The following is a 25,507-nucleotide window of genomic DNA, read 5'->3' on the forward strand; positions in this document are numbered from 1 at the left end:
CAGAAGTTGGAAAGCCATACTTCAGCTCCATCAAACGTTTGGAGTACTGTCTGCAGTTCTGGTCACCCCATTATAGGAATGATGTGGAGGCTTTGGAGAGGATCAAGTGGTTTACCAGGCTGGAGTGCATTGCCAAAAGGAGTGACTGGACAAACTTGGATTGTTGCCTCTGGAGATCTAATAGTGGTTTATAAAATTGAGATGGTCTTCTCAGAAATATGAAATACTAGGTTTAGTTTTAAGGTGGTTGTAAGAAGAACAGAGTAGGTGCCTGGAATACGCTGTTTAGACAGGCACCTCACAAAGGCAGGAAATGGAGGGATATGGACCTGTATAGGCAGTGGTGACGTGGGTCTGGTCTATGTTCCAGAACAGACATTGGAGACCGGGATGCCACAACAAGGAGTTACTGACACAGAGTGAGACACAAAAAGGAACCTGCATGGCTTCTTAAAAAAAACTTTCCACCATTGAGTTGGGTGTGTTCAGTGTGGAACACACTGGACTATAAATTAGAATGAATATCAAACACTCCCCTTAATGGGGAAGGATGGGGTATTTGTGCACACCATCTCTCAGGAAATGACCTGCATGTGGGTTATTTCAGAGGTGAATGGTGAAGGTGCTGGGGAGTTTTATGTCGCCTTTGTTGTTGGCCTTTCATTCTAGACGTCTGGTTTTCCAGCTCATCCGGTGACCCTCTGTGCTGCCGTACTCAGGAAAAGACTCCCTTCATTAAATAATACAAGTGAAGCAGACCGGATTTACCAATTAAATAGTTTATTCAACTAAAAAAGGAGGGGGAAAATCAGTACATACTGGAAAACAGATCAAAACAAGATGCTGGAAATGTTTGCAGGCCAGCTGGATCTTCGCCCACTCCTCTCTACACAGCTGTTACCTGTCCAGGATTCAGCTGCTTATAGCATTCCCTGTTTGTACTGGTTCCTTTGTACAGGGACTGAAATCCCTGTTGTCAGTCATTCCCAAATGCTTTACACGAACATCACTCAAAATGCCCTCCAGCGTCACTCAGGTGAATTGAGTGGAGCTGACAGAATTGAAGGCAGATTATCAGGGAATCAGTCCAAGAGGAGGGGAACATATAACACTGATCAGCCCCACTAAACAATGTGGGTGGAAACATTCAGACACTAGTTCCTGAAACAGACTCACTTGGTGAACAGGGTGCAGGACAAGACTCTACCTGTTTGGGACCTGTAGCCATGTAGGACCTGCCCTTGTTCTCCCTCCACGGACACTGCCTGACCCACTGAGTATATCCACCTGATACCAAATCGAACAGTTAAAGATACTGCGGTTGGCAGAGTTGAGGCAGAAGTTTCCCCCGGACATCACACCACAGGTGCCATCATGGATCAAGAGCTTGAGTTTCCTTTGCTCAACAGAGTGGGCAGATCGTGGTGCTGTGGTATACAGCCAGCAGAATCCTCAGATATCTACAGAGAACGTTCCAGGTGAAAACATGACCTGTTGCCAGACAGCAGCACCCCACTGCAGTAATTACAGATTCAGCACGTTGGGGGATCTCAGGAAATTCTTAGTGTCATTAACAGTAACGAGCAAAGTGCCTCATTTATAGGGAGGTAGTGATGCAAGTTCACGATATTGATGAGGGTACAGGGGTTGGGATGTACAAGACAGTGGGGAAGACAACATTTGGAGGATTGTGTGCAGTTCTGGTCACTGGAAAGGGCGCTGATGATATGAGATTCTTGGAGGCCTTTGGGTATGAGAAACTGGAGAGGCTGGGATAGTGTAGGGCTGACCGTATAAAGGTTTATAAAACCATGAGGGGCACCATCAAGGTGAACAGTCACAACACTTTCCCCAGGATATAGGGATCTGAAAAGGGGAGGCAGGCAGGACATTGGTTAAAGATTTTAAAAGGGACCCGAGGGACACCATTTTCCACACAAAGGATAGCATTTGGAACAGGCTGCCAGAGGAAAGTGTGGAGGCAGGCATAGTAATTACATTTAAAAGAATGTTGACAGACAGGTACATGGATAGGAAAGGTTCAGAGGGATTTTGGGCCAGACTCGGGCAAATGTAATGAGTACAGTGAATAACTTGGTCGGTATGGACAAGTTGGGCTGAAGGGCTCACTTCTATTCTGTGTGACTTTGGCTCAAGACCAGCACATTTACATCTGACGACGCTGACGTGGCTAACAGGAGACATGCATTCTGTGCTCTTTCACCTCTCTGTTCTGCTCTGCTATGAGATCAACAAGCAACCATGGTGGCAAGTAAGTGTAAGTTGGGTTGTACACTGAGCAAAGGTAATGCTCTTGGGACAAGAGATGAAGGGGAACTCAGTAGGTGTTCCACATGTAACAAGAAAACTGCAGGAAAAACACAGATGCCCTACAGAAGATGTGGCGTTCAGACTGCCAAATGTGGCTCTGTCGAAGTCTCTCCTGGACCTCGACCTGCAGCAAGTGGCTGTGGGGAGGGGGGCAGGAAAAGGTGGGGGGGGGCAAAGAGTACCAGTTAAATGTGTAGCTGAGAAGTTGATGCAGGAGGCAGGATTTCACCTACAAGGATCCTGGGCTCTCTTCCAGAGCAGGTGGGACCTGTACAAGAGGGATAACCAATATGTTTGCTGGTGCTACCTGGCAGGGGGTGGGAACATGACCTGTGTGTCAGCAAGTGGAGGGGTTGAGGGAAGGCCAGCATTAGGTCTGGTAAGGTTGTAAGGGCAGTCAGGGTCAGGTGAAGGGTCTGACGCATTTATTTCAATGCAAAGAGTGTTATAGGTGAGGAAACTTGGATGCTGAAATTAAAGAAAGTGTTTACAAGGTATAGGAAATTAAACAGAAACTTTGAGGAATGTAAAGGAAACTGGGGAGAACTTAAATAGGTAATCGGGAGTACTAAAGGGGGGCCATGAAATGTTCTTGTAGGATTAAGGAGAAACCCAAAGCATTTTATACATACTTTAAAAATCAGTGGGTAATGACAGAGAGGGTAGGACCATTCAAGATTAAGGGAGGCATTTGTGCCTGGAAGATACAGAAGAGTAGTCCACACAGGAGGACATGGAGAATGGCGAGATCAGGGAGGGGTATGCTGCCGTTCCAGGGCAGATGGGGTCTATCCCAGGTTATTGAAAGAAGCAAGAGAGGAGATCACTGCAGTTTTGAGAGATCTTTATGTTCTCTCCAGCCACAGGTGAGTTCCCAGAGGTTAGGAAGACAGTGTTGTTCCACTGTTAAGAAGGGCTATAGAAAATTACAGGGTAGCAAACGTTATGCCAGTGGTAGGGAATTTACTGGGAGTTCTGAGGAAAAGCAATCGGCTTGTTAATGACAGTCAGCATGGCTACGTGGGGAAGTCAAGTCTTACATCTTGATCGAGTTTTTTGTTTGAGAAGGTGACGAGGGTAGGTCAGTGAATGCTGCCTACATGGACTTCAGTAAAGCTTTGGACAAGGTTCCTTCTGGTATAAGCTGATACTAAAAATTAAAGCACGTGGGATCTACAGAGACTTACTTGATCGGATTCAAAATTCGCTTTGGTCATCGAAGAGATGGTAGTGGGTGCAGACACCTTCAAAAGGCAGCTCCTCTAAAAGGAAACGCCGCTTTAAGGACCCTCACCATCCAGGACATTACTCCTCCTCATTACTACCATCAGGCCCGAAACGCTGACTGTTCACTTCAATGATGCTGCCTGACCTGCTGAGTTCTTCCAATATTTTGAATGTATGTTACACACATTTCCCACCAGATTTACTGGCTTGCTGACTGCTCCATGTTGACAAATACTGTACAGTGCAAAAGTCTTGGGCATCCTAGCTATATACATGTGCCTAAGTACTGTTAGATACATCCCCGTTGGTCGAGAGAACCGTACAGGCTCTGTGCAGCAGGCGTCTGGGCTCAGGTCCAGGTGGTGGTGGTGGTGGCCTGGACCCTTCATGCTTATGCTACATCTGCCCACAAAAACCTCCAGGAGAGAGTGACAAGATCAAGAAGAATCATGCCAGCTTGGACATCGCCTGGATTAACAAGGTCCACGCCAATGGTCTGGCGATAAGTTGGCTATCAGAACAAACCATAAGTGGATGAGCTGGACATCATGGAATTAATGGAATCAACCCACGTGAAAGAGGGTACATCAAGTGCATGTGGGGACTCCGGCAACAATAAAGACAATGGTCTACATTCACAGAAAAACATCTGGCTACCCAGCAATCAAACACTGTCAGCAGTGGATTGCTATCACACCTCGAATTGGAAGGCAGAATCAGCAACATCAGCGCTGAACCGAGTTGACTGGGGAATACGAGTTCAAATCCTGCCTCCACAGCTCACAGATGGTGCAAAGGTTATAGCATCACCTTGCACACCGGAAATGCAAGTTCGAACCTCACCCCGGGCAGATCGATGCTGGCTGCAGCAATCGTGGTCAAACTGGTGACCGTCAATCAACGAGCTAGGCTCCCCAGACTTAATGATAAAATTCCATCCAACAGCATGCAAGAAACAGCCATTGAAACACGACTCACAATTGCAGCCTCCAGCTTAACTGAGACCAATAACCTGATATATATGTTGGTAGCAGCTATTCTAGAAATGTTGGGCAACAAAATGAAATCCAGTGGAGAGCATTCTTACAAACCCCGCCTCCTGCAGACAACAATTTGAAGCCAAGATGAAAACCATAAGGCAGAGGTCAGCAGGCTAACTGAGCTGCAGAAACCTGGGAAGACCAGACTCATCTCAGTTACTAAGTACAGACGTATATCCACAGCCGAAGCCCTGAAAACTGCCAAGTAATGGTTAACAGCTCTGGCTAGCGGACTACATGGGTACATTAAGACCACAGAAGCCAAGCAAATAAACACACTCTTCTCCAAAGAACCAGGAAAAGTATCCAGACCAACAACATGCCAGTACCTGAACCAAACAAAACAGCAACTGAGGAGCACTGGAAGAGCATATGGGAGAAAGAAGCATCACATAACACCCAGTGCCCAGTGGCTGAGAGATCGACAGGCAAACCTCTGCAGCCTCCCAGAGGAACAGCCAATATGAAGAACTGGACATCACCAGGGCCTGACAGATCCTCGCCTGTTGGCTGAAGGAACTAACAGCGTTACATTCACTGCTAGCACCTCAAATGAACCAGCTGCTTGAAGGCGGCTCCCACCCTGACTGGCTAACTCGAGGATATAGCCACCAAGCTGAAGGAACCTGTGTGTAAATTCCTGAACCCTGCTCAGAGGGGGATTGGTAACGGCACCAGAGGCTCTAAGCACCAATTACTGGTGGTATATAGCAATAGCACAAGTGACCATCAGATGTGGAATATACCAGGGTGATACACTATCCCACTACTGTTCTGCATAGGCTTGAATCCCCTCAGCCAGTTCACCTCGAAGAGTGGATAGGAGTATCGGTTCAGGAGTGGAGTGACCATCAGCCACCTCCTCTACATGGATAACATCAAGCTGCATTCCAGAAATGAAAGAGACATTGACTCACTAATCCAGCTGACAAGGGGGTACAGCAGAGACAACAAGATGTTATTTGGACTGGAAAAGTGCAGCCAGATGGTAGTGAAAAGAGGCAAACTCATCAAGACTGAAAGAGTTGAGTTACCTGAAGGCCACATATCAGATACACAGGTACTGCCAACCAACCAGACATAGTAACAAGGAACAGAAGAAAGCAATAGCAATAGATGTGGCAACCCTGAATGACAGTAACATCAAGAAAAAAGAATATGAAAAGCTGAAGAAATATCAGGGCTTGAAAGAGCAGACAGAAAGGATGTGAAAAGTTAAAGCCAGAGCAATCCCAGAGGTGACACGAGCACTTGGAGCTGTGGCACCTGGCCTGGGAGAGTGACTCCAACAAGTCCCAGCACCAATATCTGAGATCTCAATCTAGAAGAGCGCACTACTAGGAACAGCAAGGAAACTGCATCAAGCCCTCAAGTTCTCAGGCCTCTGGTATCATCTAAATATCTTTATTATCTGAACAGAGAGATGTTTCCCACATCAGAGGTGCAGAGGGACTTAGAAGTCCTCGTGCAAGACTACCAGAAGATTAATTTACAGATTGTTCTGTGATAAAGAAAGCAAATGCAATGTTGGTATTTATTTCAAGGGTACCATAGATAATAGAAGAGGTAATGCTGAGGCTTTTTAAGACACTAGACAGGCCGCACTTGGAGTATTGTGAACAGTTTTGGGCCCCATATCTCAGAAAAGATGTGCTGTCATTGGAGAGAATCCATAGGAAGTTCACAAGGATGATCCCAGGAATGAAGAGGTTAACATATGAGGAGCGTTTGGCAGCTTTGGGCATGTACTCACTAGAATTTAAAAGAATGCAAGGGGATCTCATTGAAATCTATCTAATGTTGAAAGGACCAGATAAGGTGATTGTGGCGAAGATGTTTCCTATGATGGGGATATCCAGAACTAGTGGGCACAGCCTCAAAATTAAGAGGCAACCTTTTAGAACAGAGGTAAAGAGGAATTTTTTTAACCAGAGAGTAGTGAATCTGTGGAATGCTCTGCTTCAGACTGCTGTGGGGGCCAAGTATATTTAAGGTAGAAGTTGATAAGTTCCTGTGTTGATGTTGCTTCACAATAAAAACATTTGAAACAAAAGTTGATAGGTTCCTGATCATTCAGGGCATTAAAGGACATGGCGAGAAGGGGTTGAGTGGGATCCGGGATCACCATGATGGAATGGCACAGCAGACTGAATGAGCTGAATGGCCTAATTCTGCTCCTATGTCTTACGGGGAGGACCCAAGATTGAGGGAAAAACACACATACACACCATCCATAAGGAGCGAGAAGAAAAAATATACAAACATTTATACATAATATATACACACACACAAATACATACAGTGGCTTCCGGTTAATTGGACCATCAGTTAATCGGGACAGCCGTTTATTTGGGACAACTCTTAAACAACAAAAACTAATTGAGAAAATAGCCAGGATTCCCTTTCCTTATTTGGGACAGGAGACTGTAGCTGAACAGTTCTGAACCAGTGTCAGTCGTGTACACAAGTGTGGCCATCAGACATGTCATCATATGTGCAGCAAACTTTCTAAAGAGCAGCAATTGTATGTTCATGTATTGCTATCCTTTTAGGTTGCCAAAAGCAATGTTACATTTGTTTTTTTTTAAATCTGACTTAAAACATTTCAAACCCTTGTCGAGAAGTGCAGCCCGATGGTGGTGACAAGAGGCAAACTCATCAAGACTGAAGGGGTTGGGTTACCTGAAGGCCAGAAGGAAGGCTGCAACATCCAAGAACCTCCAAAGAGTGAGAAAGGTCCAAAAAGGCAGCTAAGTGAGAAGAAGGAGAGCAGGGCCATCAACACATTTACCCTATCAGTCATCAGATACCCAGCCGCAACAGTGTGCTGGCCAGGGAACGATCTGTAAACCACTGACTTCATGACCTGGAAAATACTAACAATACATGGAGGATTCCAACCAAAGTCCAATGTCGAACGACTGTACACCTGCCAGAATAAAGGAGGACAGGGCCTTGGAAGTGTCAAGGCCATGGTCCTGAAGAAATGCGAAACATCCATGAGCATGTCAGGGTGATGGCCCCTAAAGACGACCTGCTAGAATACCTCAGACAGCAGGCAGGGGACGTGGAAGTGATAGTGGGTGAAGCAGAGCCAGAGGACCAGAGGCCACGGCATGGCAAACCACTGCATGGTACGTACCACTGCCAGATATCAGAGGTGGCTGACAAAAGAAAATCCCACCAATGGCTGGAAACGGCAAGGCTGAGGGACAGCTCAGAGACACTGCTCACAGCTGCACAAGAACAAGCGCTGAGCCCAAGAGCAATAGAAGCAAGGGTCTACCACACCAGACAAGACCCAAGATGTAGATTGTGCAAGGATCAGGGTGCAAGATGCAGGCAGCAACAGCATACACTGAATGGCACAACCAAGTTGCAGGAACTGTGTACAAGAACTCCCAAGTCCAGATGAGGAACACCCAAGAAGGTAGCGGTCAATGACAGAGCTAAGATCCTGTGGGCTTTCCAAATACAGTCTGATAAGCAGGTACTGGCCAACCAACCAGACATTGTAATACCGGACAGGGAACAGAAGAATGCAATAGCACACTACCTCGAGGGAGTCTTGATCGTAAGTGGGCCGAAACTCTGAAGACAGGTGGCAGATCAGCTGATGATCCCACTGGTGATAGCACAGGACAGTTAACATCTTAGTCTATGTGTATCTTGTAACTCTGTGGCAACCCTGAATGACAGTAACATCAGGAAAAAAGAACATAAAAAGCTGGAGAAATACCAGGGCTTGAAAGAGCAGACAGAAAGGATGTGAAAAGTTAAAACCAGAGTACTCCCGGAGATGACACGAGCACTTGGAGCTGTGGCACCTGGTCTGGGAGAGTGACTCCAACAAGTCCCAGCACCAATATCTGAGATCTCAATCTAGAAGAGCGCACTACTAGGAACAGCAAGGAAACTGCATCAAGCCCTCAAGCTCTCAGGCCTCTGGTATCATCTAAATATCATTATTATATAAATGGAGAGAAGTTTCAAACATCTGAGGTGCAGAGGCACTTAGAAGTCCTCGTGCAAGACTCCCAGTAGATTCATTTACAGATTTAGTCTGTGAGAAATAAGGCAAATGTAATGTTGGCATTTATTCCAAGGGGAATAGAGTATAAAAGCAAAGAGGTAATGCTGAGGCTTTTTAAGACACTAGACAGGCCGCACTTGGAGTATTGTGAACAGTTTTGGGCCCCATATCTCAGAAAAGATGTGCTGTCATTGGAGAGAGTCCATAGGAAGTTCACGAGGATCATTCCAGGAATGAAGAGGTTAACATATGAGGAGCATTTGGCAGCTTTGGGCATGTACTCACTGGAATTTAGAAGAAAGCAGGGGAATCTGATTGAAACCTATCTAATGTTGAAAGGACCAGATAAGGTGATTGTGGAGAGGATGTTTCCTATGATGGGGATATCCAGAACTAGTGGGCACAGCCTCAAAATTGAGAGGCAACCTTTTAGAACAGAGGTAAAGAGGAAATTTTTTAGCCAGAGAGTAGTGAATCTGTGGAATGCTCTGCCACAGACTGCGGTGGAGACCAAGTATATTTAAGGGAGAAGTTGATAGGTTCCTGATCATACAGGGCACTATGGACATGGCGAGAAGGGGTTGAATGGGATCCAGGATCACCATGATGGAATGGCAGAGCAGATTCAATGGGCTGAATGGCCTAATTCTGCTTCTATGTCTTACGGTAGAGGACCCAAGATTGAGGGAAAAATACACATACACACCATCCATAAGGAGCAAGAAGAAAAAAAATACAGTCATTTATACGTAATATATACACACACACACATATATATTATACATATATATATGTATACATACACATTGGACCATCAGTTAATCGGGACAGCCACTTATTTCGGACAACGCTTAAACAACAAAAACTAATTGAGAAAATAGCCAGGATTCCCTTTCCTTATTTGGGACACTGTGCCATTTGATTGGGGCAGGAGACTATTGCTGAACAGTTCTGAACCATGTCAGTCGCGTACACAAGTGTGGCCATCAGACATGTCATCATATGTAGAGCAAACTTTCTAAATAGCAGCAATTGTATGTCCTTGTGCTGCTATTCGATTAGGTCATCAAAAGCAATAATTTATCATTTGTTTTTTTTAAAAATATGACTTAAAACATTGCAAACCCTTGTCGAGAAGTCACCAAAAGATTTGCCAATTTGTCTCAAAATGAAAAAATTACCCTAGTTGTCCGCTGGTTTTTGTTCATGTACAGTCAACGAAAGAAAACAGCATCATACACTGGATGAATTGCTCCGTCGATAACTATTAGGAACTAATAGTTTTATAGTACTGCAGTACTCTTGCCAGTGTTCTAATCTGTTCCGTATTTCAATTAAATAAAAAAATTTGTTACTTAGTTAAACAGTAGTTTGCCTTTTTTTAAAACCTTTATGACTATATTTCCACAAAACTGGCTAACTGGAGCAGCCGATTGTTTTAGACAAAATGTAGTGGTCCCGATGATTCCCAATTAACCAGAATCCACTGGATCTTTAGAGAAAAATGTAGGGGGGCTGATGAGTGTGTGCAGGTGACACAAAGTGAGGAAACCGGTGAAAGGATACAGGAGCAGAAATACAGTTGTGGCAGAGATGGCGGATGGAATTTAACCCAGACAAATGTGAGGGGGAATACACAGGCAATGTAGGACCCTCGGGTACAGAGGGATTTAAGGGGAGAGAACACAGTCAATGTAGGACCCTCGAGTACAGAGGGATTTTAGGGGAGAGCACACAGTCAATACAGGACCCTCGGGTACAGAGGGATTTTAGGGTGCACTATTACATATTCAGTGGACTTTGGGATAGTACACAAGACTGAACAGCCACTTCCCCTACAAGGATGACATCAAGCTGTATGCTAGCAATGAAAGAGACATTGACTCACTAACCCTCCTGACAAGGGTATACGGCAGAGACGTTGGAATGTCATTTGGACTGGAAAAGTGCAGCCCGATGGTGGTGACAAGAGGCAAACTCATCAAGACTGAAGGGGTTGGGTTACCTGAAGGCCAGAAGGAAGGCTGCAACATCCAAGAACCTCCAAAGAGTGAGAAAGGTCCAAAAAGGCAGCTAAGTGAGAAGAAGGAGAGCAGGGCCATCAACACATTTACCCTATCAGTCATCAGATACCCAGCCGCAACAGTGTGCTGGCCAGGGAACGATCTGTAAACCACTGACTTCATGACCTGGAAAATACTAACAATACATGGAGGATTCCAACCAAAGTCCAATGTCGAACGACTGTACACCTGCCAGAATAAAGGAGGACAGGGCCTTGGAAGTGTCAAGGCCATGGTCCTGAAGAAATGCGAAACATCCATGAGCATGTCAGGGTGATGGCCCCTAAAGACGACCTGCTAGAATACCTCAGGCAGCAGGCAGGGGACGTGGAAGTGATAGTGGGTGAAGCAGAGCCAGAGGACCAGAGGCCACGGCATGGCAAACCACTGCATGGTACGTACCACTGCCAGATATCAGAGGTGGCTGACAAAAGAAAATCCCACCAATGGCTGGAAACGGCAAGGCTGAGGGACAGCTCAGAGACACTGCTCACAGCTGCACAAGAACAAGCGCTGAGCCCAAGAGCAATAGAAGCAAGGGTCTACCACACCAGACAAGACCCAAGATGTAGATTGTGCAAGGATCAGGGTGCAAGATGCAGGCAGCAAAGCATACACTGAATGGCACAACCAAGTTGCAGGAACTGTGTACAAGAACTCCCAAGTCCAGATGAGGAACACCCAAGAAGGTAGTGGTCAATGACAGAGCTAAGATCCTGTGGGCTTTCCAAATACAGTCTGATAAGCAGGTACTGGCCAACCAACCAGACATTGTAATACCGGACAGGGAACAGAAGAAAGCAACAGCAATAGATGTGGTAACCCTGAATGACAGTAACATCAGCAAAAAATATGGAAAGCTGAAGGAATATCAGGGCTTGAAAGAGCAGACAGAAAGGATGTGAAAAGTTAAAGCCAGAGTACTCCCGGAGGTGACACGAGCACTTGGAGCTGTGGCACCTGGTCTGGGAGAGTGACTCCAACAAGTCCCAGCACCAATATCTGAGATCTCAATCTAGAAGAGCGCACTACTAGGAACAGCAAGGAAACTGCATCAAGCCCTCAAGCTCTCAGGCCTCTGGTATCATCTAAATATCATTATTATATAAATGGAGAGAAGTTTCAAACATCTGAGGTGCAGAGGCACTTAGAAGTCCTCGTGCAAGACTCCCAGAAGATTCATTTACAGATTTAGTCTGTGAGAGAGAAGGCAAATGCAATTTTGGCATTTATTCCAAGGGGAATAGAATATAAAAGCGAAGAGGTAACACTGAGGCTTTTTAAGACACAAGACAGGCCGCACTTGGAGTATTGTGAACAGTTTTGGGCCCCATATTTCAGAAAAGATGTATTGTCATTGGAGACAGTCCATAGGAAGTTCACGAGGATCATTCCAGGAATGAAGAGGTTAACATATGAGGAGCATTTGGCAGCTTTGGGCATGTACTCACTGGAATTTAGAAGAAAGCAGGGGGATCTCATTGAGACCTATCTAATATTGAAAGGACTAGATAAGGTGATTGTGGAGAGGATGTTTCCTATGATGGGGAAATCCAGAACTGGAGGGCACAGCCTCAAAATTGAGAGGCAACCTTTCAGAAGAGAGGTAAAGAGGAATTTTTTTTAGCCACAGAGTAGTGAATCTGTGGAATGCTCTGTCACAGACTGCGGTGGAGGCCAAGTATATTTACAGCGGAGGTTGATAGGTGCCTGATGATACAGGGCATTAAAGGACATGGCGAGAAGGGGTTAAGTGGGATCCGGGCAGACTCAATGGGCTGAATGGCCTAATTCTGCTTCAATGTCTTACGGGGAGGATCCAAGATTGAGGGAAAAATACACATACACACCATCCATACGGAGCGAGAATAAATAAAATTATACAAACATTTACACATAATATATACACATACATACAAATACATACAGTGGATTCTGGTTAATTAGACCATCAGTTAAACAGGACAATCGCGTATTTCGGACAACTCTTAAAACAACAAAAACTAATTGAGAAAATAGCCAGGACTCCCTTTGTTTATTTGGGACACTGTGCCATTTGATTGGGACAGGAGACTGTTGCCGCACAGTTCTGAACCGTGTCAGTCGCATACACAAATGTGGCCATTAGACATGACATCACGCGTACAGCAAACTTCCTAAAGAGCAGCAATTGTATGTTCTTGTGTTGCTATTCAATTAGGTCGTCAAAAGCAATACTGGATCATTTTTTAAAAAATCTGACTTAAAACATTTCAAACCCTTGTCGAGAAGCCAAGGGATTTGCCAATTTGTCACAAATTGAAAAAAATTACCCTAGTTGTCTGCTGGTTTTTGTTCATGTACAGTCATCGAAAGAAAACAGCATCATACACTGGATGAATTGCTCCGTCGATAACTATTAGGAACTAATAGTTTTATAGTACTGCAGTACTCTTGCCAGTGTTCTAATCTGTTCTGTATTTCAATTAAATAAATAATTTGTTACTCAGTTAAACAGTAGTTTGCCTTTTTTAAAAAGCTTTCTGACTATATTTCCACGAAACTGGCTAACTGGGGCAGTCGATTGTTTAAGCCAAAAATGTAGTGGTCCCAATGTTTCCCAATTAACCGGGATCCACTGGATCTTTAGAGAAAAATGTTGGGGGGGGGGGAGGGCCGATGAGTGTGTGCAGGTGACACAAAGTGAGGAAACCGGTGAAAGGATACAGGAGCAGAAATACAGTTGTGGCAGAGATGGCGGATGGAATTTAACCCAGACAAATGTGAGGGGAGAACACACAGTCAATGCAGGATCCTCGGGTACAGAGGGAGTTTAGGGTGCACTATTACATATTCAGTGGACTTTGGGATAGTACACAAGACTGAACAGCCACTTCCCCTACAAGGATGACATCAAGCTGTATGCTAGCAATGAAAGAGACATTGACTCACTAACCCTCCTGACAAGGGTATATGGCAGAGACGTTGGAATGTCATTTGGACTGGAAAAGTGCAGCCCGATGGTGGTGACAAGAGGCAAACTCATCAAGACTGAAGGGGTTGGGTTACCTGAAGGCCAGAAGGAAGGCTGCAACATCCAAGAACTTCCAAAGAGTGAGAAAGGTCCAAAAAGGCAGCTAAGTGAGAAGAAGGAGAGCAGGGCCATCAACACATTTACCCTATCAGTCATCAGATACCCAGCCGCAACAGTGTGCTGGCCAGGGAACGATCTGTAAACCACTGACTTCATGACCTGGAAAATACTAACAATACATGGAGGATTCCAACCAAAGTCCAATGTCGAACGACTGTACACCTGCCAGAATAAAGGAGGACAGGGCCTTGGAAGTGTCAAGGCCATGGTCCTGAAGAAATGCGAAACATCCATGAGCATGTCAGGGTGATGGCCCCTAAAGACGACCTGCTAGAATACCTCAGGCAGCAGGCAGGGGACGTGGAAGTGATAGTGGGTGAAGCAGAGCCAGAGGACCAGAGGCCACGGCATGGCAAACCACTGCATGGTACGTACCACTGCCAGATATCAGAGGTGGCTGACAAAAGAAAATCCCACCAATGGCTGGAAACGGCAAGGCTGAGGGACAGCTCAGAGACACTGCTCACAGCTGCACAAGAACAAGCGCTGAGCCCAAGAGCAATAGAAGCAAGGGTCTACCACACCAGACAAGACCCAAGATGTAGATTGTGCAAGGATCAGGGTGCAAGATGCAGGCAGCAACAGCATACACTGAATGGCACAACCAAGTTGCAGGAACTGTGTACAAGAACTCCCAAGTCCAGATGAGGAACACCCAAGAAGGTAGCGGTCAATGACAGAGCTAAGATCCTGTGGGCTTTCCAAATACAGTCTGATAAGCAGGTACTGGCCAACCAACCAGACATTGTAATACCGGACAGGGAACAGAAGAAAGCAACAGCAATAGATGTGGTAACCCTGAATGACAGTAATATCAGCAAAAAATATGGAAAGCTGAAGAAATATCAGGGCTTGAAAGAGCAGACAGAAAGGATGTGAAAAGTTAAAACCAGAGTACTCCCGGAGGTGACACGAGCACTTGGAGCTGTGGCACCTGGTCTGGGAGAGTGACTCCAACAAGTCCCAGCACCAATATCTGAGATCTCAATCTAGAAGAGCGCACTACTAGGAACAGCAAGGAAACTGCATCAAGCCCTCAAGCTCTCAGGCCTCTGGTATCATCTAAATATCATTATTATATAAATGAAGAGAAGTTTCAAACATCTGAGGTGCAGAGGCACTTAGAAGTCCTCGTGCAAGACTCCCAGTAGATTCATTTACAGATTTAGTCTGTGAGAAATAAGGCAAATGTAATGTTGGCATTTATTCCAAGGGGAATAGAGTATAAAAGCAAAGAGGTAATGCTGAGGCTTTTTAAGACACTAGACAGGCCGCACTTGGAGTATTGTGAACAGTTTTGGGCCCCATATCTCAGAAAAGATGTGCTGTCATTGGAGAGAGTCCATAGGAAGTTCACGAGGATCATTCCAGGAATGAAGAGGTTAACATATGAGAAGCATTTGGCAGCTTTGGGCATGTACTCACTGGAATTTAGAAGAAAGCAAGGGGATCTCATTGAAACCTATCTAATGTTGAAAGGACCAGATAAGGTGATTGTGGAGAGGATGTTTCCTATGATGGGGATATCCAGAACTGGAGGGCACAGCCTCAAAATTGAGAGGCAACCTTTTAAAAGAGAGGTAAAGAGGAATTTTTTTAGCCACAGAGTAGTGAATCTGTGGAATGCATTGTCACAGATTGCGGTGGAGGCCAAGTATATTTAAGGGGGAAGTTGATAGGTTACTGATGAGTCAGGACATTAAAGGACATGGCGAGAAGGGGTTGAGTGGGATCCAGGATCACCATGATGGAATGGCAGAGCAGACTAGATGGGCTGAATGGCCTAATTCTGCTCCTACGTCTTACGGTAGAGGAAACTTTCTAAATGTGTAGAGCAAACTTTCTAAGTAGCAGCAATTGTACGTTCTTGTGTTGCTGTCCCTTCGTGGTCAAAAGCAAAATTTGATCATTTGTCTTTTTTAAATCCGACTTAAAACATTTCAAACCCTTGTCGAGAAGCCACCAAAAGATTTGCCAATTTGTCACAAATTGAAAAAAATTACCCTACTTGTCCGCTGGTTTTTGTTCATGTACAGTCAACGAAAGAAGGCAGCATCATACACTGGATGAATTGCTCTGTCGATAACTATTAGGAACTAATAGTTTTATAGTACTGCAGTACTCTTGCCAGTGTTCTAATCTGTTCGGTATTTCAATTAAATAAATAATTTGTTACTCAGTTAAACAGTAGTTTGCCTTTTTTTAAAAAACCTTTATGATTATATTTCCACGAAACTGGCTAAATGGGGCAGCTGATTATTTGAGCCAAAATGTACTGGTCCCGATGTTCCCCAATTAACCGGAATCCACTGGATATTTAGAAAAATGTAGGGCGACTGATGAGTGTGTGCAGGTGACACAAAGTAAGGAAACAGGATAGAGGAGCAGATATACAGTTGTGGCAGAGATGGCGGATGGAATTTAACCCAGACAAATGTGAGGGGAATACACAGGCAATGTCAGATCCTCGGGTACAGAGGGATTTTAGGGGAGAGTACACAGTCAATGTAGAGCCCTCGGGTACAGAGGGTTTTTAGGGTGCACTATTACATATTCAATGGACTTAGGGATAGTATGCAAGCCTGAACAGTCCAAAAACATGTCCTTTCAGCCCATCTTGTCCATGCCGGCCAGGAAGGTCCTTTAATTCAATTTGCCTGCAGTAGGCCTGCATCGCTCCCCTTCCCCTCTGTGCACCTATTCAAATACCTTTGGATGTTGTCATTGTACCCCAACTCTTTTGGCAGCTTGTCCCACATACCCACCACCCTCGGCTTCAAACAGCCTGTCCCTCAGCCCCTCTTTCCCACTGGTGGGCTATCACCTGCTCAACCATTACATGTGGATGGTAGACCACCACCCAAACTGGCAATGGGGCAAAGTTTCAACCGTCTCCTGCTGCCCACTGAGGTCCCAACCAGACAGCACAGGTGTGCTGTGCCAATGCTTGGCTTGCCAAATCCACTGAGGTGGGCGGAGGGTCTGTTTTCTGTAGTGTGGGGATCACCCCGGTCCTGGAGGAGGAAGGAGCTGGCCCATATCACCTTTAGGTGATGTGCTTCCTGTCCAATGGTTGCTCAGCAGGGGTTGCAGGTTAACGGGCCACGGCCCTGTTACCGTTCGGGATCCTTCTGTGCCTTTGCAGGACAGGGTGGAGTGGAGCCAGCGAGGGCCAGAGGTGACATCGGGCTGGCCTGGCTTCGTGAGCAGACAGCTTGTTCTGCTCCCACCTGCAGCTTGACAACCGACGGTGGGGAGAAGCAGATTCTCAGCCACAATGGCAACGGTGTTACCCCCAGGGACACTTGTTCGTGGTTAGGTGTGGGATGTGGGTCCAGGATCTGCTCCAATCTCCTGGGACTGCGACCTTCCCCTCTTGCTGCCTGTTCACCTGCTACAGTGCAGTATGGTGATGGATGCATGAGAGGGTGCCATGCTCGGCAGCCCTCGTGGGCTCCACCACCCAGGCCATGCCATTGACACTCACACAGTGTGGCACTGGGCCCAGTTGAGTTCTGTTGGTGGGGTGGGGGGAGGACAGGGGACTCAGGACTCAACAGGCCCTGCTGGGGTACCCGGTGTCTGCCAGTGTACCTGACCACTGCACCAGCGTCACCCACCTCTGGGAGTCAGGACGGACAAAGGGCACTGGACCGGATTGGACGGCTGACGAAGCAGCCATCTGCCAGAAATGGGGCAGCTCAGGAGGCAGACACTTCTGGGAATATAGATAGCCGAGGAGACAGCCGTCTTTGGGAGAAGTGCTCAACGAGGAGGCAGACATCTGTGGGAGGCCAGATGGTCAGGAAGTCAGACGCCACCGTGAAGGCCTGAGAGGGGGAGGAGTCAGGCATCTCTGCGATACCAGACGGAGGAGGGAGCAGTCTGCGTGAGGCTAGACAGAGGAGGCAGATGTCTCTGAGCATCCCACAAGGGACCGGGAATGGGGTGGGGTGAGGGCTGCATCAAGAATGTAAAACACCTCTGACTGAAGAGAGCCTCACCCCCCTCAGATCCGCTTCAGCTGACCTGGCTCGGCAGGGGCAGCCCACACTTAGGTGGACATGCTGGTGAGGTTGTCGTGGCTGAGCCCTCCTCCCTTGCGACAGGGCCCAGCCGGGGGCGCGGCCGAGCAGTAGTCCTGCAGGCCGTGGCGCAGGCTGACCAGGGCAGAGCCCAGGCAGGCGCGGTTGGGGGAGAGGGGCCCGCCGGGCAGCTGGAAGAGCAGAGTGGCCACGGCCGCCAGTCCGTCCTCAGTGGGCTCCAGCGTGACAGGCCCCACCCGGAAGCCGCTGCCGCCGGCGGCGATGGTAGCCGGTAGGGAAGGGTGAGGAGGGGGGGCGGTCAGAGGCTGGGGCGGTGGGAGGAAGGGGGGCAGCAGCTCCCCGCTGCGGCGACTTTGCCGGGGCGCAGGGCGGGGCCGGAGGGGCAGGAGGAGGGTGGGAGGGGGCAGGGCCAGGGGAAGAAAGGGGACCCGGGCCTCCGGCTCCAGGCAAACGGTGAGGCGGGCGAAGGGGCGGCTGGCCATCTTGTCCATCTCCTGCAGGTGACGGCGGCGTTCCCGCCGGGCGTCCACCGCCTGCTTGGCCTTCCAGAGCAGCACGCACGCCGAGAGGAAGAGGAAGAAACAGGAGAAGAAGACGCTGAAGAAGACGAAGAGGTCGATGTGGGCCTGGTCCTGGCGGAAGAACAGCAGCCCCTGTGCCTCGCCAGGGCCCGCTCCCAGCAGCGCCAGGAAGAACCGCTGCGTCTTGAGGGCGTGCAGGCGGTACGGGTAGGTGACCACCAGCCGCTGACTCACCCTGCGCACCACCAGCACGGTCTGCGGGCTCTGCACCGTCACGTAGGTGGTCAGGCCCTCGGCCTGCTCCTCCCTCAGCTGCGGGGCCGCTGGGAGCGGCAGGCTGACGTTCTGTGCCATGCGCCCCACCCCGCCCTCGGCCCCTGCCGCCCCCTCGGCCTCGCCGAGCCTCACCAGGTGCCAGCCAGTGAGCGGGTCGATGGCCACGGCGAAGGAGGAGTGCGAGTTGGAGAGGTGGACGTCGACGGCACCGAAGGTGACGTCCACTGTGATGCGGATGTCCACGTTGGTGAACTTGGGCTGCACGGCGAAGAAGACGGTGCGGCCAGCCGGCAAGTTGCGGACGTGTGGCTCGTGGTAGCAGTTGCTCTGCGAGGTGGGGTCGAAGCAGTACTCCTGTTCCACCGTGATCTGTCGGTAGCACTGGCGGCCCTGCGTCGGGTTTCCCAGGAAGTTCTCCTTGCAGCGGGCACACTGTGGAGGTAGGTGGTGCAGAGCAGAGGACAAGTGACAAAGTCAGGGTCAGGGTCACTAGCAATGCTTCGCTCATGTCTCAGGCTGAGATTAGGGGAAGGGGAGGCAGCCGTTTGGGGAGGAAGGGAGTGGACAGGAGGGGGCGGTAGGATGGGGGTGAAGAGGGAGGGGGAGGTGCAGGGGGATCAAGAGGAGGAGGGAGAGGGCGGTAGGTGGAGGGAGAGGACGTTGGGGGAGGGGGAGGAAGGAGAGCGGAAGAGGAAGGGGGCACACACCTGGTATTTGTAGCAGTCCTTCCTCTCGGCCTGAGCGGTCGGGCAGCTAGTCTCCGTGTTGTTCTGACACAGGCACTCTGTACCGTCCGAGACTCTGCACCGGTCCCAGTGCCCATTACACTGGCATCTGTAACGGCAACAGTTAGCAGTCAGAACAGTGTGATGGGGTGGCCAGGGACACGTGTGATAGGGAACGAAGAGACGGGAGAGGGAGGGAGGGAGGGAGGGGAGACAGGGAAAGGAAGAGAGAGACAGTTAATGCAAGGAGGGGGATGGTGGAGAGTTGAGGGAAGTGACATAATTGGACCATATTTGTGCTGGCAGAATGTCCAGACCACTTTGAAGGAAATAGAGCAATATATTATGGTAGTAGAATGTCCCTGAGTGTCTACCCATACCAAGCAACACTATTAACTAACAAATCACTGCCAAACAGGACTGGCTGGAATGGGACATCTTGGGAAGAGCCTGTTTCCAGGCTGTGACTATGACCATAGACTGCTGATAATACGATTATGACCGACGACCGTAAAATGCAATTGATCCTTCAACAGGAAATGCACACAAAACATTGTTGTACATTTAGTAGTGTTACAAAGGCAGACTCACATGACCTAGTGCCCTGACTGGTCTTTCACTGAATACAGACTTAAAAACTGACAGGAATATTTAACACACAGGTTAGATCATATTTCTCTTGCATAGAATTGATGAGTTTTATGGTTGAAAGATCGAACAGGATTTTTCGAGAATGTGACTCCCAGTACAGAGGAGAGAGAACTGGCCGGTGTGAGTGCGTGAAGATTCATTCAGTAAGGCGAGTCTCCACAATGATTTCAAAACGAGTTTGGGGGAAGAGTCGGGCCCCCTCTACTGATGGGGCCAACCGTGGATGTTGGGTCCTCGCCATCCGAGTCGATACACAAGCAGGGCAGAATGAGCTGCTGCCTATGCAGCAGACTTACAGAGATAATACACTGCTCCATTTCCTTCGAGGTAGTCTGGACCTGGGCCACAGGGTACAATACTACAGTAGTCATTCACGCCCACGCAGCTGATGAACCTAAAGGAACGGCAGAGACTGATACAGTTTGACATCCGTGACATCGTAGAAGTTGCCCGTCAGCGTTGAACTCAACGTAGGACTGCCTTAGGGACTCCAGCTCTGAATTTTCCCTCGGGGTTTACTCCCAAAGCCTTCCTCATGAGTGGGTATAGCCATAACGTATATATTCAAAAGAGAGAATAGTAAACAACTTAATACACACAAACAATTCTTCAGATGCTGGAAATCTTGATCAACACACACAAAATGCTGGAGGAACTCAGCAGACCAGGCAGCATCTGGGGAAAAAAAAGTCCTGCCAAAGGGTTTCCGCCTGAAACGTTGCCTGCACTCTTTTCCTAGATGCTGCCTGGCCCGCTGCTCCCCCAGCATTTTGTGAGTGTTGCTCGAATTCCCAGCGTCTGCAGATTTTCTCTTGTTAGTGAACAGTTGATGCTTCTGCCTGACACTTGATGAAGGGTCCTGTCGTCAGGGAGAAGATATCAGTGGGGCTGCTAAGGGGGAGAGCTCATTTGGGGATCAGGGGAGAGGTTGGCATAGGTCAAGTACAGGGGGGTCGTCAGGAGGGTGTGCAGGGATTGTTTGGAGGATCGATTGGGGGAGAGACAGCCAGAGAGGGAAGGGAAGGTGGTTGTTGTTTCGCTGTGAGAATGGCAGTGCTGGTGAACGATTTAGAAGAAACCATCCTGAGTTGGTTTCCACGAGTGGATTCCACAACAAGGATGAAGCAGCTCTGAAGTCCTAATGGACAACAGGGTTGGCATGGGTCAGTTGGGGTAAAGGGCCTGTTTCTGTGCTGTCTCTCTTCAGGTGACGGACGGAAGGAGGGAGGGAGGGAGGGAATGGAATGGAGTGGGATGGGATCTGCTGACGTGATGAGGAGGAGAGTCAGACGCAGTCTGTGGGCTGGGACAGAGGGGAGAACATGGAATGAGAGTCAACAGAAACTGGTCACATTGTGGAAGGGCGCAGGAAGGGAAAGAGGAAGGTGGGTAGTTGGTGGATAGAGCCAGCAGCTTGAAGGGGGAGGTAGGTGAGATGGAGTGGGAGCGAGATGGAGTAAGTGAGGGTGAGAGGGTGAGGGGATTGGGGTGAGAGGGGAGGGGACAGTGAGAGGGAGGAGTGAGTGGAGGGGATTGGGGAGAGAGGGAGGAGGTGTGGAAGAAAATTTCAAACATAGGGTTAAGAGAGTTCTATATTGCTAAAGCTTTGTGACCTTGTGGACATACTGTGTTTTCCAATTAAGTTGCAAATCTATATAACTAAGATCATTGTGCTAGGCATCGATACTCCTCACGGCGATAATACAGTTGCTTAATCTGGACACAAATCATGAGCAGAGAGACTATGGACTGCCAACTCTTTGACATCTAAGGGGGGGGGGGCGGGTAGTGGTTTTGCTCACTTCACTGATACGGGATATAAACACAAACTGTTTTCCTTGTAACTCAAGAGTTCCGCACATGTGGAATCTCCATGATATTGTGCTAAAATAAATGATGCGCCACTTGAAGACTGGTACCGCGCTTTATTTTAAAATTCCCCGACAAATTGTCAAGCAAGATCTCTACAAAAGTAGGGATGCAGTAACTGAGGGTCACAAAAGCAACTTTGAGTTAGCTGGGAAAGACCGCAGCATCCCGTGAAGTGAGGATCCAGAAGGAGGAATGGTGGGTAGGAGGGAGGGGGTTAGATGTAGGGTGGGGATTAGAGATGGTAGGGGGAGGTTACATGGAAGGTGGGGGTTAGGGAGGGGGTAGGAGGAAGTGGGGTTAGATGGAGGGTGGGGATTAGGAAGGGAGGGTGGGTAGGAGGGAGGGGTTAGATGAAGGGTGGGGGTAGGAGGAAATGGGTTAGAGGTAGGGTTAGAGGTAAGGGTGAAGGGTGGGGGTCAGGGAGGGAGGGGGTAGGCCACCCTCAGGGTCGCTCGGCTCGCTGTCGTCTAGGGAAACAGCCTCGGCCCCGCCAAACTGGGTAATTCGTTTGTGTGGATGCTGTGTGAGGTACCCCACCCCGCCCAAATAACAGATAATACACCAGATGCAATTAAATGATTTACAGTTTATAGATATTACTGGAACTATATAATTAAAAGAGAATAAAATATAAACGGAAAATAAAAGGCGCCACGCTTATCAAAGTTCACTCTCTTCGTGCACAAAAACCGTTGGAGCTCAAGGACCTTCTTCTTCACCCTGCGACCCCCTCGGACCAGTCGCCCGGGACCACCAACGGTGGTCGACCAGATGCTCCACACCAGTCCGTCTCCGTCTCCTCGCCGAATGTCCCGCTTGGGGTCTGACCCCGTTAGCGGACTCACAGCACCTCGTCCATCCTCTGTCTCGCTCTCCCGCCTTCTGCCCCAAAACCTCGCGCAAACAGTATCTTCAAATACACCAAAACCATAACAACTATCCCAATTGGTTAATAGCACCCTCTTATCACACTCTAAAGCAAAAACAAACTGTTAGCGCAAACTTTCTCAGCGTTTAACACAACAAAGCCGCATTCCCCAGATTAACATAACAAAGACGCCATTTTAATTAGCCTCCGCAGTAACATAAAAGTCGAAACCCCCTTACAGAGGGAATGGGGTTAGAGGGAGGGGTTAGATGGAGGGTGGGGGTCAGGGAGGGAGGGGTTAGATGGAGGGAGGGGTTAGATGGATGGTGGGGGTCAGGGAGGGAGGGGTTAGATGGATGGTGGGGGTCAGGGAGGGAGGGGTTAGATGGAGGGTGGGGTCGGGGAGGGAGGGATTAGATGGAGGGTGGGGTCAGGGAGGGACGGGTTAGATGGAGGGTGGGGTCGGGGAGGGAGGCTCGCAGCTCAGATGGGGTTGTTCCCTACTTGGTGCACTTGTTGTCAAGCAAGAAGTAGCCCTCGAGACAGGAGTGGCATCGCTCCCCGGAGCTGTTGTTCTGGCACTGGACGCACACGGCATTCTCCTCTGTCGGGCCCTCGCTCACCCAGCTCCCAATCTGTAGGGAGAGGCCAGGCCTGCGTTAGTGGGAAAAACTATCACAACCCCACTACCTGCCTGCCTCCCACCACCGGGCTGGTCATCGACCATCCACTTCCCCACCCACCTCCCCATTCCAGTGCTTACAGTCCCAAGTGTCAGCTTCTGTGTGCCCCCACCCCCCCCCCACAGTCACTGCATTCCCCACCCCTCCACCCATGAGTGCAGACACACACTCAGACCAGAGGTGAGGGGCGGTTGGAGAGGTGGGTCTTGGCCCCTTGCACTTTGCTGGGAGTTGTGGGGAAAACAAGCAGGGACAAGGGACGAGGGACATCTCAGAGGGAGTGGTGGGGGCTAGTTCCAGCTCAAATGGGCAGAGTGTCCAACAAAGACGTGCTCACTGGAGCAATGCGGTGGTATCTGGGGGGGGGGGGGTCCCCAGAATCCTGAGGGGGGGGGGGGGACGGGTGGGGGGAGGTAGAAGCACCCAGTGCCCATAGTGGGGAAGAAGAGAAGATTTGGGACAGGCAAAAGTGGGGGGTGTAGGCAGCCCGGATCACCCGAGGGAAGCTCAGCTCAGTGAGGGAGGTAACAATAGTGAGAAGGTGACTCAGGGAGGGTGGGATGGGACAGTGTGGGGGAGAGAGAGGACGGGAGAGAGAGGGAGAGAGGGAGAGAGGGAGAGAGGGAGAAAGGGAGAGAGGGAGAGAGGGAGAGAGGGAGAGAGAGAGAGAGAGAGAGAGAGAGAGAGAGAGAGAGAGAGAGAGAGAGAGAGAGAGAGAGAATGAATGATGGTGGGAGGGGCTGGGAGCCAGAAACAGTGAGGGCAGTCTGGTGAAAAAGCTGGGGAGAGTGGGAGAGTGGCCGGGTCAGGGCCTCTGGAGGGGTGGGGAAACCCCTTCGGTGGGGTTGACGCAGTGTCGAGATGACACGAAACAATGCAGGGACAAGCCCAAGGAGGTGGGCATTATTCACCAGTTGTCTGGTACCCCGGATCAACCACTCAAACTGTTGGGGGAACTCAGCAGGCCAGGCACCATCTATGGAAAAGAGTACAGTCGACGTTCTGGGCCGAGAGCTTTCACCAGGACTGAAGGGTTTCGGCCCAAAACGTCGACTGTACTCTTTTCCACAGATGCTGCCTGGCCTGCTGACTTCCTCCCGCAGTTTGTGCGTGTTGCTCGGAATTCCAGCATCTGCAGATTTTCCCTTGTTTGTGACAGGATCAATCATTTCCCGGTTTCCCTGAAACGATTATCTGTAAACTCCGCGCGTCCCCAGCCACTGAGGAGTTAAATACTGAGGGAGGAGGGAGAGGGAATCAGGAGCACTCTGCCCGGGGGGGGGGGGGAGAGGGGGGCAGGGGCTGAGACCAGGGGACGGCGGGGGCTCAGACTCTCAGCGCCGAGGGATCGGATCAACGTGTGAACTACTGCGGCCGAGGAGGGCGGGGACTGGGGAATGGGGGGTCAGTGCAATCCGAAGGGCCTGTCTCTGCGGGAGGCAGTCGTTGCCGTACTGACCTGGGCTGGGTCCAGCGGGTGTCCTTGGGGTTCCTGCAGCCACAGGTTGTACTGCTCTTTGGTGATGCAGACATCGCTGTTGTTGTTGCAGAAGACGCTGCAGGGTCTGCACGTCCCACCGTCCACTGCCAAGCCCACAAACAGCGGCCGGCACTTCTCGCAGTGATCCCCCTGCACGGCGGAGGCACACAGCGGGGTCAGGGAGATGAGGGAGCACACCGAGGGGACTGAGCCCCCTACTGAATCACTAATCCCCTGATCTTTGTCGCTGGCATCGGGCGCCACGACAGCACAACGGTTCGCGTGAGCCACTATTAAAGCTCGGCGCATGGGAGTTCACAGCACAATTCTGGCACCATCTCTAAGGACTTTGTACATTCTCCCCATGACCGCCCAGCTTTCGTTGGCATGCTCCAGTATTCCCCCTGCAGTCTATAGACATACCGGTTCATAGGTTAATTGGTCATTTAAATTGCCCTTTGGTTAGGCTAGGGTTAAATAAGTGTGTTGCTGCGCCATGCGGCTGACTGGGCCAGAAAGGGCCAATCTCGAAATGAAATTAAAATCTGCCCGACACCC

At 49.2% G+C, this 25,507-nt stretch overlaps 1 protein-coding gene across 1 annotated transcript in view; it reads right to left on the reverse strand.

Annotated features, from left to right (window-relative positions):
• Positions 1 to 763: 763 nt before the first annotated feature.
• Positions 764 to 25,507, reverse strand: part of megf8 (multiple EGF-like-domains 8) — a 128,517-nt gene continuing 103,773 nt past the window's right edge. The window contains exons 38-41 of the mRNA XM_072250330.1: positions 24,929 to 25,099; positions 23,291 to 23,421; positions 19,378 to 19,504; positions 764 to 19,102 (exon numbers count right to left, since the gene is read on the reverse strand). Coding sequence (XP_072106431.1) covers positions 17,882 to 19,102; positions 19,378 to 19,504; positions 23,291 to 23,421; positions 24,929 to 25,099 — 1,650 coding nt within the window. The 3' untranslated portion in view covers positions 764 to 17,881. The remainder of the gene's footprint in view (positions 19,103 to 19,377; positions 19,505 to 23,290; positions 23,422 to 24,928; positions 25,100 to 25,507) is intronic.

The sequence above is a fragment of the Mobula birostris genome, unplaced genomic scaffold (assembly GCF_030028105.1).
Source record: "Mobula birostris isolate sMobBir1 unplaced genomic scaffold, sMobBir1.hap1 scaffold_282, whole genome shotgun sequence".
Taxonomy (NCBI): Eukaryota; Metazoa; Chordata; class Chondrichthyes; order Myliobatiformes; family Myliobatidae; genus Mobula; species Mobula birostris.